A 15578-nucleotide genomic window follows, 5' to 3' on the forward strand; every position below is an offset into this window, starting at 1 on the left:
CATTAGGTAAGCAGGCCAAAGACAAATGGGAAAGAGACGTGTGTACACGTTCTGTCTTATTGTTTAAAATCGAAGTATAGTTGATTTTAAGACAGAGGGTTAAGTTTCTCATTTCATGAAGATCTACAAATCAATGAGAAAAATGAGACTAAGGCAGTTAACAGATAGGTGAGCGCTGAGAGCGGCTAACTCAGCAACAAGCGGGTGGGAGAGCACCCCAGCCCCTGCCCCCCATGGAAGGAAGTCCGGGGGCGCCTCTCCCTGTTGGGCAGGGCCGTCTGTCAAGGGTGGACGTGGACGGCGCACGAGCTCCCCCACAGGCCGCCCTCAGTGTGGCTAAGCCTGGACGACCCATTCCCGGGTCCAGCCCAGGAGATGTGGCCCCGGCCCTCGGGCCACGGACGTCAGACCGCATCCCCACGTGTTGCTTTGGCCTCTGCAGCCAACTGAATGGGATGAGTCAGGGGTCACTGGGGTACAGGGGGAAGAGGGCAGCTGGGGAAGGGGCGCCCGGTGCCGGCCCTGAGGCCTGGGTCCGGGTTGCGGGCGGTGGAGCCCCGCCGCGTGCGGCGGGTGAGGAGTTCGGCGTCAGCTGCCGGGCTCTGGGGGCCTGGCTGGGACTTCGCGCAGGTTTCTCTTCCTGCCGAGGCCACAGACCCCGCCTTCTCCCTTGGGCTGTCATCCTGAGCCTTAGCCGTGGGTGTTCACAGAGGCTCTGCTCTGACGCCCTGAGGCATCACACACCTGGGACGTGTCTGGGCTGCTGGTCTAAGCCTGGCTGCAGGGGCGAGTCCTCTCTTACCACCTGATTTACATTCTTCCATCAAGAGCTCTTAAACCAGAATTCTGGACTGAAGGGTTTCCTAAATGTGACGGGGAACTGGGGTTAAAAACTGTGTATGTCACCGTGAACACGACAGATGCATAATAACGCCTATCTTGTGAAGGTCGTTGGGCTGAGATCTTAACAATAAATCGAGATCTGAGTAGCATATTCTAAAAAGGGCTTCGTGCAGAAGCCCTTTCTCCGTGACTAAGTAGCAGAAAATTCAGAGCTCTGGCTTGGGATAAGGGAAGGCTTTTCTGAAAGTCGCTGGCATCCCCCAGTCACGCTTTGGTGGGGAGCCTGCAGTGTCGTGTTACAGAGCGACTGTTGCCTTATGAAGAATTTCAAATGGGGGTTACTTCCTAGTGAGGACTTTTATCATCTGTCATCGATGGAGACACATAAGCTGTCAGTCACGAGTCATTACATCCTATAAAATGTACTTACTCCAAAGTATTAATGGCAACACAATTCAGCTTCTATATTCGATTTAAGTAACTTAATTTCTGAGGTTAATGTTTGATGGATTTTATTCTAACATTTAGAAATGAAAATGTCTGCGATTTGGGTCACTTATTTTGTGATGTTAAAAAGGAATGAAAGGTCATTTCGTTGGACTTGAGCGTATTCTGAGGAGAATCAGGCGTCTCCCTCTCTTTCCCAGCGTCGCCATGGAGATCCTGCGGGTCCTGGGCCTGGTCGGGCAGGTCCTCTTCTCGCTTGCTGCGGTTCTCCTCTTCTGTCTTGTCGTGAGGACCTACCTCGTGGGACCGTACTGCCGGAGGCTGCACGTGGAGGGCAAGGGGAACAAGGAGGTCCTCATCCTGGGAATCTCCGCTTTCACCTTCCTCATGCTGACGGTAAGGCCCCAAATGCCCGCCACTTACATCGCCTGCCTTATCCCCTGCTCACCGAGAGCTTGTGATCGGTCCTTTTTCTTTCATCTTACTAACCGCTGGCATACGTGAGACTGCAGTCGTGCTGCCTGGCACTTCTGCCCGCGCTCTAGGCTCTCTGCTGGGATGGTGTCTGTGAGTGTGAAACCGTGCGAGTGTGTCTTAGACGCTTTGCATCCGAAGCAAGAATCACAGTTTAAAACGACTTTTTGTTCTGTTTGATGAGAACAAGCTAGTGAGCAGCATAACTTCTTTCGCCGTAACGTGAAAAGCTCACCATAGAGGCTTGTTTTGGAGGCGGCCGTCCCAGTTAAGGGACAGGCTTCTCATGGGAGAGCAGGGGAGGGGCCGGAGACCCCGTAAACAGTCCCAGCTCTGGGGGCATCACCTGCACGGAAGAGCTGCGCCCCTTGACGTGCGCCGGAGAACTGAAGACCCGTGTTCACGTGGAAACTGACGTGTGAGCACGACAACAGCTGTGCTCCCGTCGGCCCAGACCGCCCAGATGGCCTTCCTTAGGCGCGTAGGTCAGCCAGCCACGGCCCTCCACGCCAGGGCGGCCACCCAGCTTGGAACCGTGGGTCCGTGAGTTGCCGGAGAGCTGTGCCGACTCGACAAGCCAGTCCCCAAGGTCAGGAGCTGTGTCACTCCACTTCCGTGCAGTTCGTGAAGACAGATCAGAGATGGGGGAAGGCCGCTGGCCGGGTGCTGAGGAGGGAGGGCGGCGGGGAGGACCCCGGAGGTCATGGGCGGCCCACGTGGCTCCACGGTGTCGCATCCACGGGACCCGTGCTGTGACCTGGGAAGATGCTGCCGTGGGGGAGCCCGGGGGAAGGTACCGGGGTCTCTGGATGACTTCGTAGAACTGCACGTGAGCCTACAGTTAGGTCAAGAGAAAAGTTGAATCCTATAGAGGACACTGAGGAAAAGAACTTCCTTACACAGCCGCGTTGCCTGCTAGTGTCTCGTAATCTTGGGAGAAGACTGAGGTTTGCTTTTGCTCAGAGCCGTTCATGTACGTGACCGACTTCGGTTTTGTGCGTTGCTCCACCCCATCTGGAGTGTCCTCTCTGGAATGACACCCAGCAGAGCGCTCTGACCCGGCGCTCCGTGCTGCCACCCAGCGGCACTTGAGCTGGAGCCGCCTGGCTCTGCGGCCCATGTCTCCGGAGCACCTGCTGCGGGTGCCGGGCGCTGGGGAAGGCGTCTAGCGCCCGAGGCCGCCGCTCACTCGCGCCGTCTGTGCTTAGACGTTCTGGGCCGTGGGAGTGAGGCTGGACGTGCGGGTCTAGGCCCGGGCCGTGTGGGCCTGCGTGACCGCGGCTGGTTTCCCCAGGTGGCCGTGCCCTTCTCCCCGACCAGCACGTTTCAGAGGCTGACCCCAAGCTGTAGCCCGTGTCAGCGCTTCATTCCTTTCCACGGCTGAATGGTATTCCCTGTCAGATACAGTTTTGCTAATATCTTGCAGTTTGTGACTTGCCTTTCACTCTCTTGACGACGTGTTTTTGAATGGAAGTTCCTAATTGTAGCGTGGTGCCGTGATCGTTCTTTAAGGGCAGCACTTCAGGGTCCTGCGTGACACGTGTTTTCTGGCTCCAGGTCACGGAGATGCTGTGTGTTGTCCTCTGGAAACGCACTGCTTTCTTTTCTCACTGAGACCTGCCATCCACGGGAGGCGAGTTAGCGCGGGGTGGATGGCCGTGGTCGGGACCTGTTCTCCACGAGCGTCTCCTCACCCCCGTGAAGTCGAAGTCGAAGGTCACAGCACAGAAGCCGCGTGGCCGAGCATGGGTGGCCCAGACGCCCTGCTGTCCCCTGGTGGGCGGGCGGCCAGCCCGGCCCCCTCTCCGCAGGCTGTCTGGTTGTGGTCTCCTGGGTCACGGGGATGGGTTCGGCTGGTCGGCTTCCAGGTACAGGGAGTTCTGTGACTGTTCCCGTAACGCTAGGCGCCCTTGGTTCCCCGCGTCCGTGTCCGCGCTACCTGGCGTGTGTCATGTGTGTGTGGCGGCAGCGAGCGCCGTGTCGGATCTGCTCCCAGGCATCTGATGGGCTCTGACACGGTCGTCAGCAGGGCTTCCTGGAACATCGGCCGTCTGTCTTTGCCGCTCTCGTCACTGGATTTACCTCCCCGAGTTAAACGCCGTGTCCGCTTCCTTCCTCTAGGCGCTGGCCAGGGTGGGGGTGGGGGAGTAGTTTTGTGTGCCACGTGTTTAATGCCAGGGGAGTCGGGCTGTTTATTGATTCAGGGTAAAGAAAGTGTGTCACAAATTCTTAGATCTTGGAAAATAGTCCCACTCAAAACGTCCGCAGCAGTCTACACGAACGATGGTTGCTACTGTTGTATGACTGTTTCCTCTCGCTCATGGTCAGTGAGCTGACGTCCTCTGCCGTACCTTCTGCGGGGTTCTCCTGGGACACCGCAGGGGCCTGGGCGGGGCCAGGGAAGCTGGCTTGTCGCAGTTTTATGGGGACATCCCTCCGCATCTGAGAGGCCCTCTCGTGTGTCCTCAGCAGAGTCGCTGGCGGGTGCACCTGGCGTGACCTGTGTCCTCCTCCCCTCAGGTCACCGAGCTCCTGGACGTGTCTATGGAGCTGGGCTGCTTCCTGGCCGGAGCCCTGGTGTCCTCCCAGGGCCACGTGGTCGCTGAGGAGGTCGTGTCCTGTGTGGAGCCCGTCCGCGACTTCCTGGCCATCGTGTTCTTCGCGTCCATAGGTGACCCTCCTCCTCCAGGGGTGACACTCCCACTGGGTCTCATCTGCTCACACGTGTTTCTACTTAGCTTGTGCCACAGAAACAGTCCCCATGGCGACTAGGGTCTGAGGGACTCTCCCTTAGAAGGAGGGAAGGTTTGAGCTGAGGGACGGGGGCTCCTGACTGGTGGTCCTGAGGGTCCACCGCTCAGCAGGGTGGCAGGCCCACTTCAGCACGTCCACATCAAGTGCAGGAAGAAATCCTAATTTTAATACAAAAAATCAAACTAGTGTGTCGAGGCTGCTGCCCTGGGAACGTCCCCGTGGAGGGGGGCGGTCCCGCTCGCGGTCACAGCACGGCCATCTGGCCTCTCGCTCACACCCTGCACTGCTCGGTGGGTCCGAGAGCCCCAGAGACTCTGGGTGCCTCGAGAGGCAGGTTCTGAAGCCCGTGGAAACAGGGCGGGGAGCACCGAGTCACCCGGCCCTCTGCTCGGGGTCTCGGGGTGGAGTGGGTGGGAGACACCCTGCCCCTTCCTGTCCTGGTGGAGGAGCCTGTGGATGTAGGGGCGGCAGGGAGGCCGGCCGCCTGCCCAGCCCAGACGATCGCCCGTGCCCGTCCCCCAGGCCTTCACGTGTTCCCCACCTTCGTGCTGCGCGAGCTCGCCGTGCTGCTGGCCCTCACGCTCTTGGTGGTGGCCATGAAGGTAGGGCCCCTGCTTGCAAGTCCACCCTGCCTTTGCTGTCACCTGTCACACCACGTGCCTCCCTTCCTGCCCGTGTGTACCCCCCGCCCAGCGCAGCCCGGCAGCCGGGGCTTCTTGGATCGGGATGGCCCTTCGTCTCAGAGTTTGTGTTGAAAATGGGGGTTTCAGAAGCTGGGACTGGAGAAACCGCTCTCTGGATCCTCCAGTGACACCCTTGCTCTGTAATTTGACTTCTAAGTGAGTCTAAAGAACCGCAAAGCCGGCTCTGGTGACGCAAACGTACATTTTAACGGCCACTGAGAACTATTTTGCCACTTTCCACTTGTCTGATCTCTGTGACTACAAATTGTTGAGGTGCCCATGTCACCGTGGGATTCTGGGAGTGGGCGTGGCCTGGGTAGTGGCCGCTGGCTTTGCGGATGAGAAGGGGCGGTGCCCCGATGGCGGCTGAACTGCACTGCCCGCCGTAGGCTGCTTTCCTCTGCGCTTTCTTTACGTTGCGTTGAAAACAAAGTTTCCATTCTGAACGCTGCATGATACTCGCTTGGCGGGAGGGCCTTGGTTTTCCCCGGGGTGTCTCCGTGCGTCCTCCCACGTGGTGCTGGGGCGGCCTCCCCCCCACCCCTGGACCCGCCCTGCTTCCTGCGGGCGGTGCTCCGGGCCCGGCCTGGCAGAGTGTGACCTGCCGCTCTGCCAGTTCGCCCTGGCAGCCCTGGTCCTGTCTCTGCTGCTGCCCAAGACCAGCCAGTACATAAAGTGGATCGTGGCCGCGGGGCTGGCCCAGGTCAGCGAGTTCTCTCTGGTCCTGGGGAGCCGTGCGCGCAGAGCACGTATCATCTCTCGGGAGGTGAGTCTCTGCCCGGCTGGCGGAGCGGGGTTGTTAGGGGGAGTAGGGCTGGGGTGGGGGGGGCGCCCCAGTCCCCGGGGCCTCTTGGGGAAGGGTGCGCCCTCGTCCAGGCCGGGCACCAGAGGCTCGCACACCGTGATGCGGAGACACGCCCCCGGCCGCGCTGACGCCCCGCCCCCGGCAGGTGTACCTCCTCATCCTGAGTGTGACCACGCTCAGCCTCCTCCTGGCCCCGCTGCTTTGGCGAGCGGCCGTCGCCAGGTGTGCGCCACGGCCCGAGAGAAGGTCCAGCCTCTGAGGACCGCGGCCAGGCGACCGGCTGGAGCTGGCACCGCATTCCCGGACCTCAGAGTCTCCCGGAGCCCGCCTCTGCGTGCAGTGATTATGCACCGTGTACGTGTAACTCTGTGTTTTACAAATCGCCTTGACTCCTTTGCCTGGATGTGCCTTTTCTTCAGAAATTAATGTCAACTTTCTATTGTTATTTCATCAGTTCATGTTTTTTTGGTAAGGAAAAAAACTAGGAGGCTTTTTTATTTATTGTACAACTTGTAAACTGTTGGTCGATGTTTGTTATTAAACGTTTCTGTGACGTGAGCTTTTAATTCTCACAATGTGTTTGGAAAGTTACTTTTAATCCTTAAAGTCTGTGTTTTCTAGAATGAGACAAGTTCTTCTAAATGTCTTTTGCTTTTTATTACAATTTTAAACAATACTTTCATGTCAGTTTTTATCAGGTAAATCATTCTTTTAAAATATTTGGTTTTGAATCACAAGACTATGCATTCCTTAATAAAAATCATTTATGATCAGTATAATTAATTGAAATTTATTGAAAACCTGTTTTTTTAATTAGATTTTTATGTTGAACTAATCTTTGTCAGATTTTAAAATTAAGATGCAAAAAAAAGGTGGGCGGGAGCTTCCCTGGCGGTCCAGTGGTTAAGACTCCATGCTTCCCCTGCAGGTGGTGGAGGTTCGATTCCTGGTCAGGGAACTAAGATCCCGCTTGCAGCATGGTGTGGCCAAAAAAAACAAAAGAAAAAGAAAATTAAGGTGTCTCACCTATTACCTCACTTTTATAGAGACTAAATGAATGCAGAGCTATTTGTATAGGCTGAGTTCTGACTTTGAATTCTAAAAGTGTGTTGGTGATTATGTGCCCTTTTTTTTTTTTACTTTTGATGATTTTTTTTTTTTTTGCATTCCATATATTATCCAGTCTCACATGCTCACAGGGGCGTCAGCAATTACAACAGCCTCCTTGTCTCCCAGCTCTGGCAAGACAGCCACAGCTGCGGCCAAAGTGTGCCCCATCTTAGAAAACCACACAGCTGAAGATCTGACCCTTACACACATTTCCCTAAGGGGTACCTAAGTTGAGTTTTCCTATAAATACTGCCTTTAAGAGCCCAATGATTTGTCCAGAACACTTGGTGTAGAGGGACAGAGATGTTAGGTGTGATTACAGATCGCAGATGTAAATTATGGGTTGCAGTAATACTAACTAAAACACATTAAGGTGAAGTAAATTGTATCTAGTCTGAAGTAAATCAATGGAGAAATGATGTAAACGTGCTTATTTTTAGAAACTAGCATTGGTTTTATTCATTTTTAAATCATTCCACATGGTGCCATTCCCTCCGGATCCTTGGGCGGAGTGGGAGGTGTTAGCTGAGGCACCAAGGCCCTCCTGCCTTGCCTGTAACCCTGCACCGTGTCTGTCTGTGTGCCTCTCCCTCCGGCGTTGTTCTGTTTTCTCTTGTGTCTCCAGCACCCACAGCAGAGCTGGGACCTCTTAAATTTTGTTGAATGAAACCTATCTGATCTGCTGACATAAAGTTTTCCCTGAAATGTGGAACTAATATCACTCTGTGGGACTGAAGTAATTAATAAAGATGCACACTTTGTGACAAGAGGAAATGCTGTTAGAAAAGCCCTGCTCCTTGGAGAGGTCTAGACCATCAGGACTCCCCAAAGCCATGGGGGCTTACCCCACCAGGCCCACTCTGCTCCAGCCCCAGGATTGGCCTCGTCACCTTTTACTCACCGGTGTCTTCACCCTCACCTCTCTTTGTCCTTATCATCTGTAAACTTGCTCCAGTCTGCCCCCATGGTGAACTCACAGAGCCCTCTCTCAACCCCTGTCCTCTCTCTCCCCTCACCGTGCAGACTCGCAGAAGGCTCAGAGCCCTTCTAACCCCCGCACCTGGGGCTGCAGGCTACCTGCCTCCCAGATACCAGCATTGACCCATCACCATTTCCTCTGGGCCTGTGTGTGGCCCAGCAGAAACTCTTCAGGCCAGAAGGAAGTGGCATGATATATTTAAAGTGATGAAAGGAAAAAACGTACAACTCAGAATACTCTACTTAGTAAGGCTGTTATTCAGATTTGAAGGAGAAATGAAGTTTTGCAGATAATCAAGACATTCTCCAATTTAGATCACATGCTAGGCCACAAAACAAGTCTGCCAAAATTTAAGAAAATTGAAATCATATCAAGCGTCTTTTCCAACCACAACAGTATGCGACTAGAAAGCAACCATGAGAATAAAAACTGCAAAAACACAAACACATGGACGCTAAACAATGTGCTACTAAAAAACCAGTGGGTCACTGGAGAAATCAAAAAGGAAATTAAAAAAAAAAACCTGAAGACAAATGAAAGTGGAAACACAATGATCCAAAAATCTATGAGATGCCGCAAATGCAGTTCTAAGAGGGAAGTTTAAAGTGATACAAGCCCACCTCTGGAAACAAGAACAATCTCAAATAAACAATCTAACCTTACACCTAAAGGAACAAGAAAAAAGAGCAAACAAACCCCAGAGCTAGTAGAAGGAAAGTAAAAGAGCAGAAAGAGAGAAGAAAAGATGAAGAAAAGAGAGGAGGCCCAAATAAAATCAGAAATGGAAAAGGAGAAGTTACAACCAACACCACAGAAATACAAAAGATTGTAAGAGATGACTATAAATGATGATGCACCAATAAAAAGGACAACCTAGAAGAAATGGATAGATTCTTAGAAACGTACACTCTCCCAAGACTGAATCAGGAAGAAGCAGAAAATATGAAAAGACAGATGACCAGTAATGAAATTGAATCAGTAATCAGAAAGCCCACAGGAAACAAAATCCAGGACCAGATGACCTCATGGGTGAATTCTAACAAACATTTAAAGAAGAACACATATTCTTCTGAAACTATTCCAAAATATTGGAGAGAGAGGAACACTTCCAAACTTATTCTGTGAGGCCAGCATCACCCTGATACCAAAACCAGACAACAATATTCCAAAAAAAGAAAATTACAGGCCAATATCACAGATGAGCATAGATGCAAAATCCCGTACAAAATATTTGCAAATGAATTTGCAAAATCCTGGACAAAATATTTGCAAATGAATTCAACAACACATTAAGAGGATCATACACCATGATCAAGTGGGATTTATCCCAGGGGTGCAAGGATGGTTCAATATCTAAATCAATTAATGTGATATACCACATTAACAAATTGAAGAATAAAAAAACCACAAAACATGATCATCTCAATAGATGTAGAAGAAGCTTTCGACAAAATTCAATATCCATTTATGATAAAAACTCTCAACAAAGCGGGTATAGATTGAGCATACCTCAACAGAACAAACACCATATATGACAAGCCCATAGCTAATATTATACTCAACGGTGAAAGCTGGAAGCATTTCTACTAAGATCAGGAACAAGATGCCCACTTTTGTCATTTTTATTCAATGTATTATTGGAAGTACTAGCCACAGCAATCAGACAAGGAAAAGAAATAAAAGGCATCCAAATTGGAAAGGAAGAAGGAAAGCTCTCACTGTTTGCAAATGACATGATACTATATGTAGAAAATCCTAAAGATTCCACCAAAAGCCTATTGGAACTAATACACAAATTCACTAAAATGGAAAGATACAAAATTAATATACAGAAATCTGTTGCATTTCTGTACATTAACAGTGAACTACCAGAAAGAGAAATTAAGAAAACAATCCTATTTACAATTACATCAAAAAAAAGAATAACATACCTAGGAATTAATCTGACTAAGGAAATAAAAGACCTGTACTTGAAAAACTATAAGACATTGATGAAAGAAATTGAAGACAACACACAAATAGATATTCCATGCCCATAGATTGGAAGAATTACTATTAAAATAATCATTCTACCCAAGTTAATGTACAGATTAAATGCAATCCCTATCAAAATACCAACGGCATTTTTTTTTTTTTTTTTACAGAACTAGAACAAATGATTCTAAAACTTGTGGAAACATAAAGACTCCAAATAGCCAAAGCAATCTTGAAAAGGAAGAATGAAGCTGGAGGTGTCATGCTCCCTGATTTCAAACTATACTACAAAGCTGCAATAAACAGTATGGTACTGGCACAAAAACAGACACATAGATCAGTGGAACAGAATAGAACCCAGAAATAAACCCATACTTACTTGGTCAATTCATCTGTGACAAAGGAGGAAAGAATATATTATGCAAGGGGGAAAAGACAGCCCCTTCAATAAGTGGTTTTTGGGAAAACTGGAGAGCTACATGCAAAAGAATGAAATTAGAACATTTTCTTACACCATATACAAAAGTAAGCTCAAAATGGACTAAAGACTTAAATGTAAGACCTGAAACCATCAAACTCTTAGAAGAAAACGTAAGCAGTACACTCTGCCATTGGTCTCAGCAATAATTTTTTGTTCTGTCTCAATGCAAAGGAAACAAAAGAAAAATAAACAAATGGGATTACATGAAAGTTAAGGAAACGATCAACAAAATGAAAAGGTAACCTACTGAATGGGAAAAGATATTTGCAAACAATGTATCCAATAAAGGGTTAATTCCAAAATATACAAAGAACTCATACAACTCAACATCAAAAAAAAAAAAAAGGAATAAAACAGATTAAAAAGTGGGCAGAGTACCTGCATAGACATTTTTCCCAGGAAGACATACAGATGGCCAGCAGGCACTGCTGGTCAACATCGCTAACCATCAGGGAAATGCAAATCAAAACCACAAATGAGGTAGCATCTCACACCTGTCAGAATGGCTGTTGTGAAAAAGACTACAAATAACAAACGTTGGTGAGGATGTGGAGAAAAGGGAAGCCTTGTGCACTGTTGGTGGGAGTGTAAATTGGTGTAGCCACTATGGAAAAGAGTATGGAGATTCCTCAAAAAATTAAAAAGAGAACTACCATATGACCCAGCAATTCTACTCTTGGTATGTAACCAAAGAAAACAAAACACTAATTCAAAAAAATACATGCACCCATATGTTCATTGCAGCATTATTTACAGTAGTCAAGATGTGGAAGCACCCTAAGTGCCCATCAATAGATGAATGGATAAAGAAGATGTGTTATTTTTATATACAGTGGAATAATACTCAGCCATAAAAAGAATGAAATCTTGGCCATTAGTGAGAACACAGATGGAACTAGAGGGTATGCTGAGTGAAATATGTCAGAGAAAGACAAATACTGTATGGTTTTACTTATATGTGGACTTTAAAAATGAACAAACATGACAAAACTGAAACAGAGTCATAAATACAGGGAACAAACAGGTTGCCAGAGGGGAGGAGCGTGAGGGAATGAGTGAAATAGGTGATGGAAATTAAGAGGAGCAAACTTCCCATTATAAAATAAGTGAGTCACGGGGATGAAATGTACAGTGTGGGGAATATAGTCCGTAACTATGTAATACCTTTGGTGACAGGTTGTAACTAGACTTACAGTGGTGATCAATTCATAATGCATACAAATACCAAGCCACTGTGTTGTGCACCTGGAACTAACATCGTGGTATTCAATAAGACAACAACCACAACCACAGAACGAAGACTAGCTGCGGCAGGATCCCCAGGAGTGATGAGCACTTAGATCAGAGGGGAAGGTGTGACCATGTAGCATCATACCAGCCCTTAGCAGTCTGGCCAGACTCCCACACGGAAGAGAGAAGCTTTTACCTCGTTGAGGGCACTGATATGCCATCAGCTTTAACATAACCGTCTGGGATAGTCTGCATGGATATGTAGGCAAACAGCTAAGGCACGACCGGAGAACGCCTCTACACGCCATGGACCTCAGTAGAGAAAGCACAGACTGGAGTCCAGTGTACAGGTCAGAGCATGCAAGTACCTAACAGATATACTTGTGTGTGTGTATATATTGTTCTATTAATGTGATACATGACATCGATTGATTTTCTTACGTTGAACTATCTTTGCATTCCTGGAGTAAATTCCCCTTGGTCATGGTGTATAAGTTGATGAAAAATATGAATCTACAAATCCAGGAAGCTCAATGGACTCAAAGTAGGGTAAAGTCAAAGAGAGCCACACTGAAACCCATTATAATCAAACTCGAAAGACAAAGACTGAGAATCTTGAAAGCGATGAGATGTGACTTATCACTTACGAGGGACTCTCAGTAAGATTAATAGCCAGTTTCTCATTAGAACCCATGGAAGTCAGAAGGCAGTAGAATAACGTATTTGAAGTACTGAAAGAAAAAAAAAAATAACCTGCCAATCAAGAATTCTATATCCAGCAAAACTGTGCTTCAAAAATAAGGGAGAAAGTAAGCTATTCCCAGGTAGACAAAAGCAGTGGGAGTTCATTTCCACTGGACCCATTCTACAAAAGATGCTATAGGGAGTCTTTCAGGTTGAAATGTAAGGACACTAGACAATAACCAGAGGCCATAGGAAGAAGTGAAGACCTACGTGAAGGGTAAATACACAGGCTAATATAAAAGCCAATATTGTTGTATCTTTGATTCTCAACTCCACTTTTTATTTTTCCTACATGACTTAAATGGCAAATGCATAAATATTATAAATATGTTACTGAAAAAATAATGTATAAATATGTATTCATATGAATTAAATTCCCATATCACAATACATAGATTGGCAGATGGATAAAAAGTAGAATACAACTATATGCTGTCTACAAAAGACTGACTCTCAACCTAAGGACACACAGGTTGAAAGTGAAAGGATGGAAGATTTTACCTGCAATTTGTAACCAAAAGAGAGAAGGGGTAGCTGTACTAATATCACACAAAATAGATTTTAAGTAGAAAATTGTTACAAGAGACGAAGAACATTATATAATTATAATAATGATAATATAATGTCTCTTGTCACTTGTCACGATGATAAAAGGGTAAATTCGCCAAGAAGATATAACAGTTATAAATGTACATATGCTAAACATCAGAGCTTCTAAATGTATGAAGCAAACACTGACAGAATTGGAGGAATAGGCAGCATACCATAATACAGGAGATTATAACACCCCACTTTCGATAGTGGATAGAACACCCATAAAGAAGGTCAGCGCGGAAGCAGCGGACTAGCACGGCGCTATAGAGCACTGCCACCCGACTGACATACGTAGAACACCCCCCCAACAAGAGCAGAATACACATTTTTCTCAAGTGCACGTGGAACATTCACCAGAGTGGGGGCCTTGGAGACGTCGCCTCCACTTTGTGAGATAGCAGTGCATTAAAGAATACGTCGCACTCGGAGTCTGTTTACTCAGGCGCCCCTAGTTTCTCACCAGCTCAGAAGCAGGGGCAGTCCACTGAAGAATTTTAAGCAGGAAGTGTCATGATCTACTTTCCGTTGTCTGTAGTGAGGGGCCAGGGCAGGTGCACAGAGGTGTGGGTGGTGGTACTGACTGCAGTAGGAGGTGGTGGGTACCGGGAGGTTACTCACCCGGCCTGGGACCGTGGAAGAGGCACAGCTGAGGGGCCCTGCAGGAGCCATGGACAGAGGGGGTTGCAGCCACCAGCCAGCGTGGCCAGGAAGAAGGTCCAGTGACCGCAGGGCGACAGGTCGGGGTGGGGAGGGGTGGGAAGAGCCCTCCAGGGACCAGGTGGGGATGGGGCAGGACCAGCAGGTCTTCTTTCCTGGGAGTGTGTCCTCTGTCTTCCTCTGGGGACTGAGCTCCCAGAGCACCCCAGCCCCTGCACGCCGCCCACGGCGCGGGCACGTTTTCAACCCGAGCGTGTCCGGGTGCTGGTCTTGTGCCCTGAACGTCTGTCCGTGTCTCACTGTCATGTTCCTCTGCAACTCGACCGTCAGGAGTGCTTGCCCCGACCTCCATGACCCATCCCGTCTGTCCAGCTGCCCAGCCTGCCCACATCCGCCTTCCCGGTCCTCGCCTGGCGCCTGTGAATTTGGGCCGGGGGCTGCCCCTACCCCTTCCCTCAGCGTCCACCGGTGCAGCTCTTGGTAGCAAACACTTGCGTTTTGGAGGCTGTTGGTGTATGAAGCAACTCCCTATAGTGAGGAAATGTGCCCTCATTAACATTGGCAGGAGGCGGGTGCCACGTCCCACCCTGGGAGCCCGAGGGGCACTGCCACCAGGAGCTGGAGAGTAGAGGAGGCCCACCCAGGCCGAGGCACCTGTGCACAGTTCTGACTCTGGATCAGGAGCTCTGGCTGGGTGCCTCCAAAGCCCTTCCAGCCTCCGCGGCCCCATCTGTGCACCGGTGCTGCTGGGTGGGCGTCCGTGGGCGCCCAGCTTCCTCGGCCCTTCTTGTTGTTTCTGAGTCCAGACCTCAAGTGACCCCTGACTCTGTGGCCCTTCTCGGTCAGTCCCCAGAGCTGTGCTCTGCAACCTCTCCTCTGCCCACCACGTGCCTTACCTCTCTGAAACACAAATCTCTCTTCATCGTTCAGAACAAACTGATAATTGTCTCCTAACGCCCACTCTCTGCCCCCTTTTTTTTTATAGAGCTCGAAATGCTTGGCAGGTAAAGGACCCAGAATGATGACTGCATTTCTAGCATCACTTACAGCCAGGTGTGGCCCCAGCTATGCCAGTAGGACTGTTACGGTCTGAATGTTTGCAGCCCCAGTGAGGTGTGAAAGGTGACAGGACATGCCACTCCTTCGGGAGAAGCTCTGGGAACAGGGCAGAGGCTTACCCTTTCACCTGGGAAAGCTACATGCGTAAAGGAACTCTGTCTGTCCCAGGAGGACGTGGGTGAGGAAGTCAGGAGAAATGCGAATCAGTGAAGGGGACTGGGGTGTAACCTGCACAGGCACCTTACTTGTCTTCTGTGTTTCCCTGTCACCTCCCGCGTACCCTTCTTTCTTTTGTCTTTAGCTGGACGTGGTCTTTAAGCCTGAGTTCTAAGCCACTCTGGGAGTTACTCATCTTCTGCTAGGTGCTCCCCTGTACACACGAGGTACACACGTTCACCTTCGGCTTTTCTCTTGTTGATCTGTCTAAGGGCCACAGCCTAGAACTTAGCATAGAGGGGAACTTATTTTTCTTCTGCTACAGGCGGTGTTTGGAGGTGGGGGTCTTTAGGGGGTAAGTAGGTCATGGGGCAGAGCCCTACAAATGGGATTAGTGCCCGTGTTAGAAGAGGCCAGGGAGCCAGCTCACCTTGTCTGCCCTGTGAGGGTAAAACGAGGCAGCCGTCTGTGAGCCAGAAAGAGGGTCCCACCAGAACGGCACAGGCTGGCACCCTGATTCTGGACTTCCGGCCTCCGTAACCATGAGAAATAATTTCTGTTGTTTATAAGCCACCCGTATGTCGTGTT

At 49.5% G+C, this 15578-nt stretch overlaps 1 protein-coding gene across 8 annotated transcripts in view; it reads left to right on the plus strand.

Moving 5' to 3' along the window:
- TMCO3 (transmembrane and coiled-coil domains 3) overlaps positions 1–6578 on the plus strand; it is a 31298-nt gene extending 24720 nt beyond the window's left edge. For 4 of the 8 annotated variants that reach the window (XM_032610916.1, XM_032610915.1, XM_032610914.1 and 1 more), the window contains 4 exons: positions 1491–1686; positions 4285–4435; positions 5041–5120; positions 5818–6578. In XM_032610916.1, coding sequence (XP_032466807.1) covers positions 1491–1686; positions 4285–4435; positions 5041–5120; positions 5818–6432 — 1042 coding nt within the window. In that variant the 3' untranslated portion in view covers positions 6433–6578. The remainder of the gene's footprint in view (positions 1–1490; positions 1687–4284; positions 4436–5040; positions 5121–5817) is intronic. The other 4 variants (XM_032610918.1, XM_032610917.1, XM_032610919.1 and 1 more) reach the window with 2 other exon arrangements.
- Positions 6579–15578: the final 9000 nt, after the last annotated feature.

This window comes from Phocoena sinus, chromosome 18 (genome assembly GCF_008692025.1).
Source record: "Phocoena sinus isolate mPhoSin1 chromosome 18, mPhoSin1.pri, whole genome shotgun sequence".
Taxonomy (NCBI): domain Eukaryota; kingdom Metazoa; phylum Chordata; class Mammalia; order Artiodactyla; family Phocoenidae; genus Phocoena; species Phocoena sinus.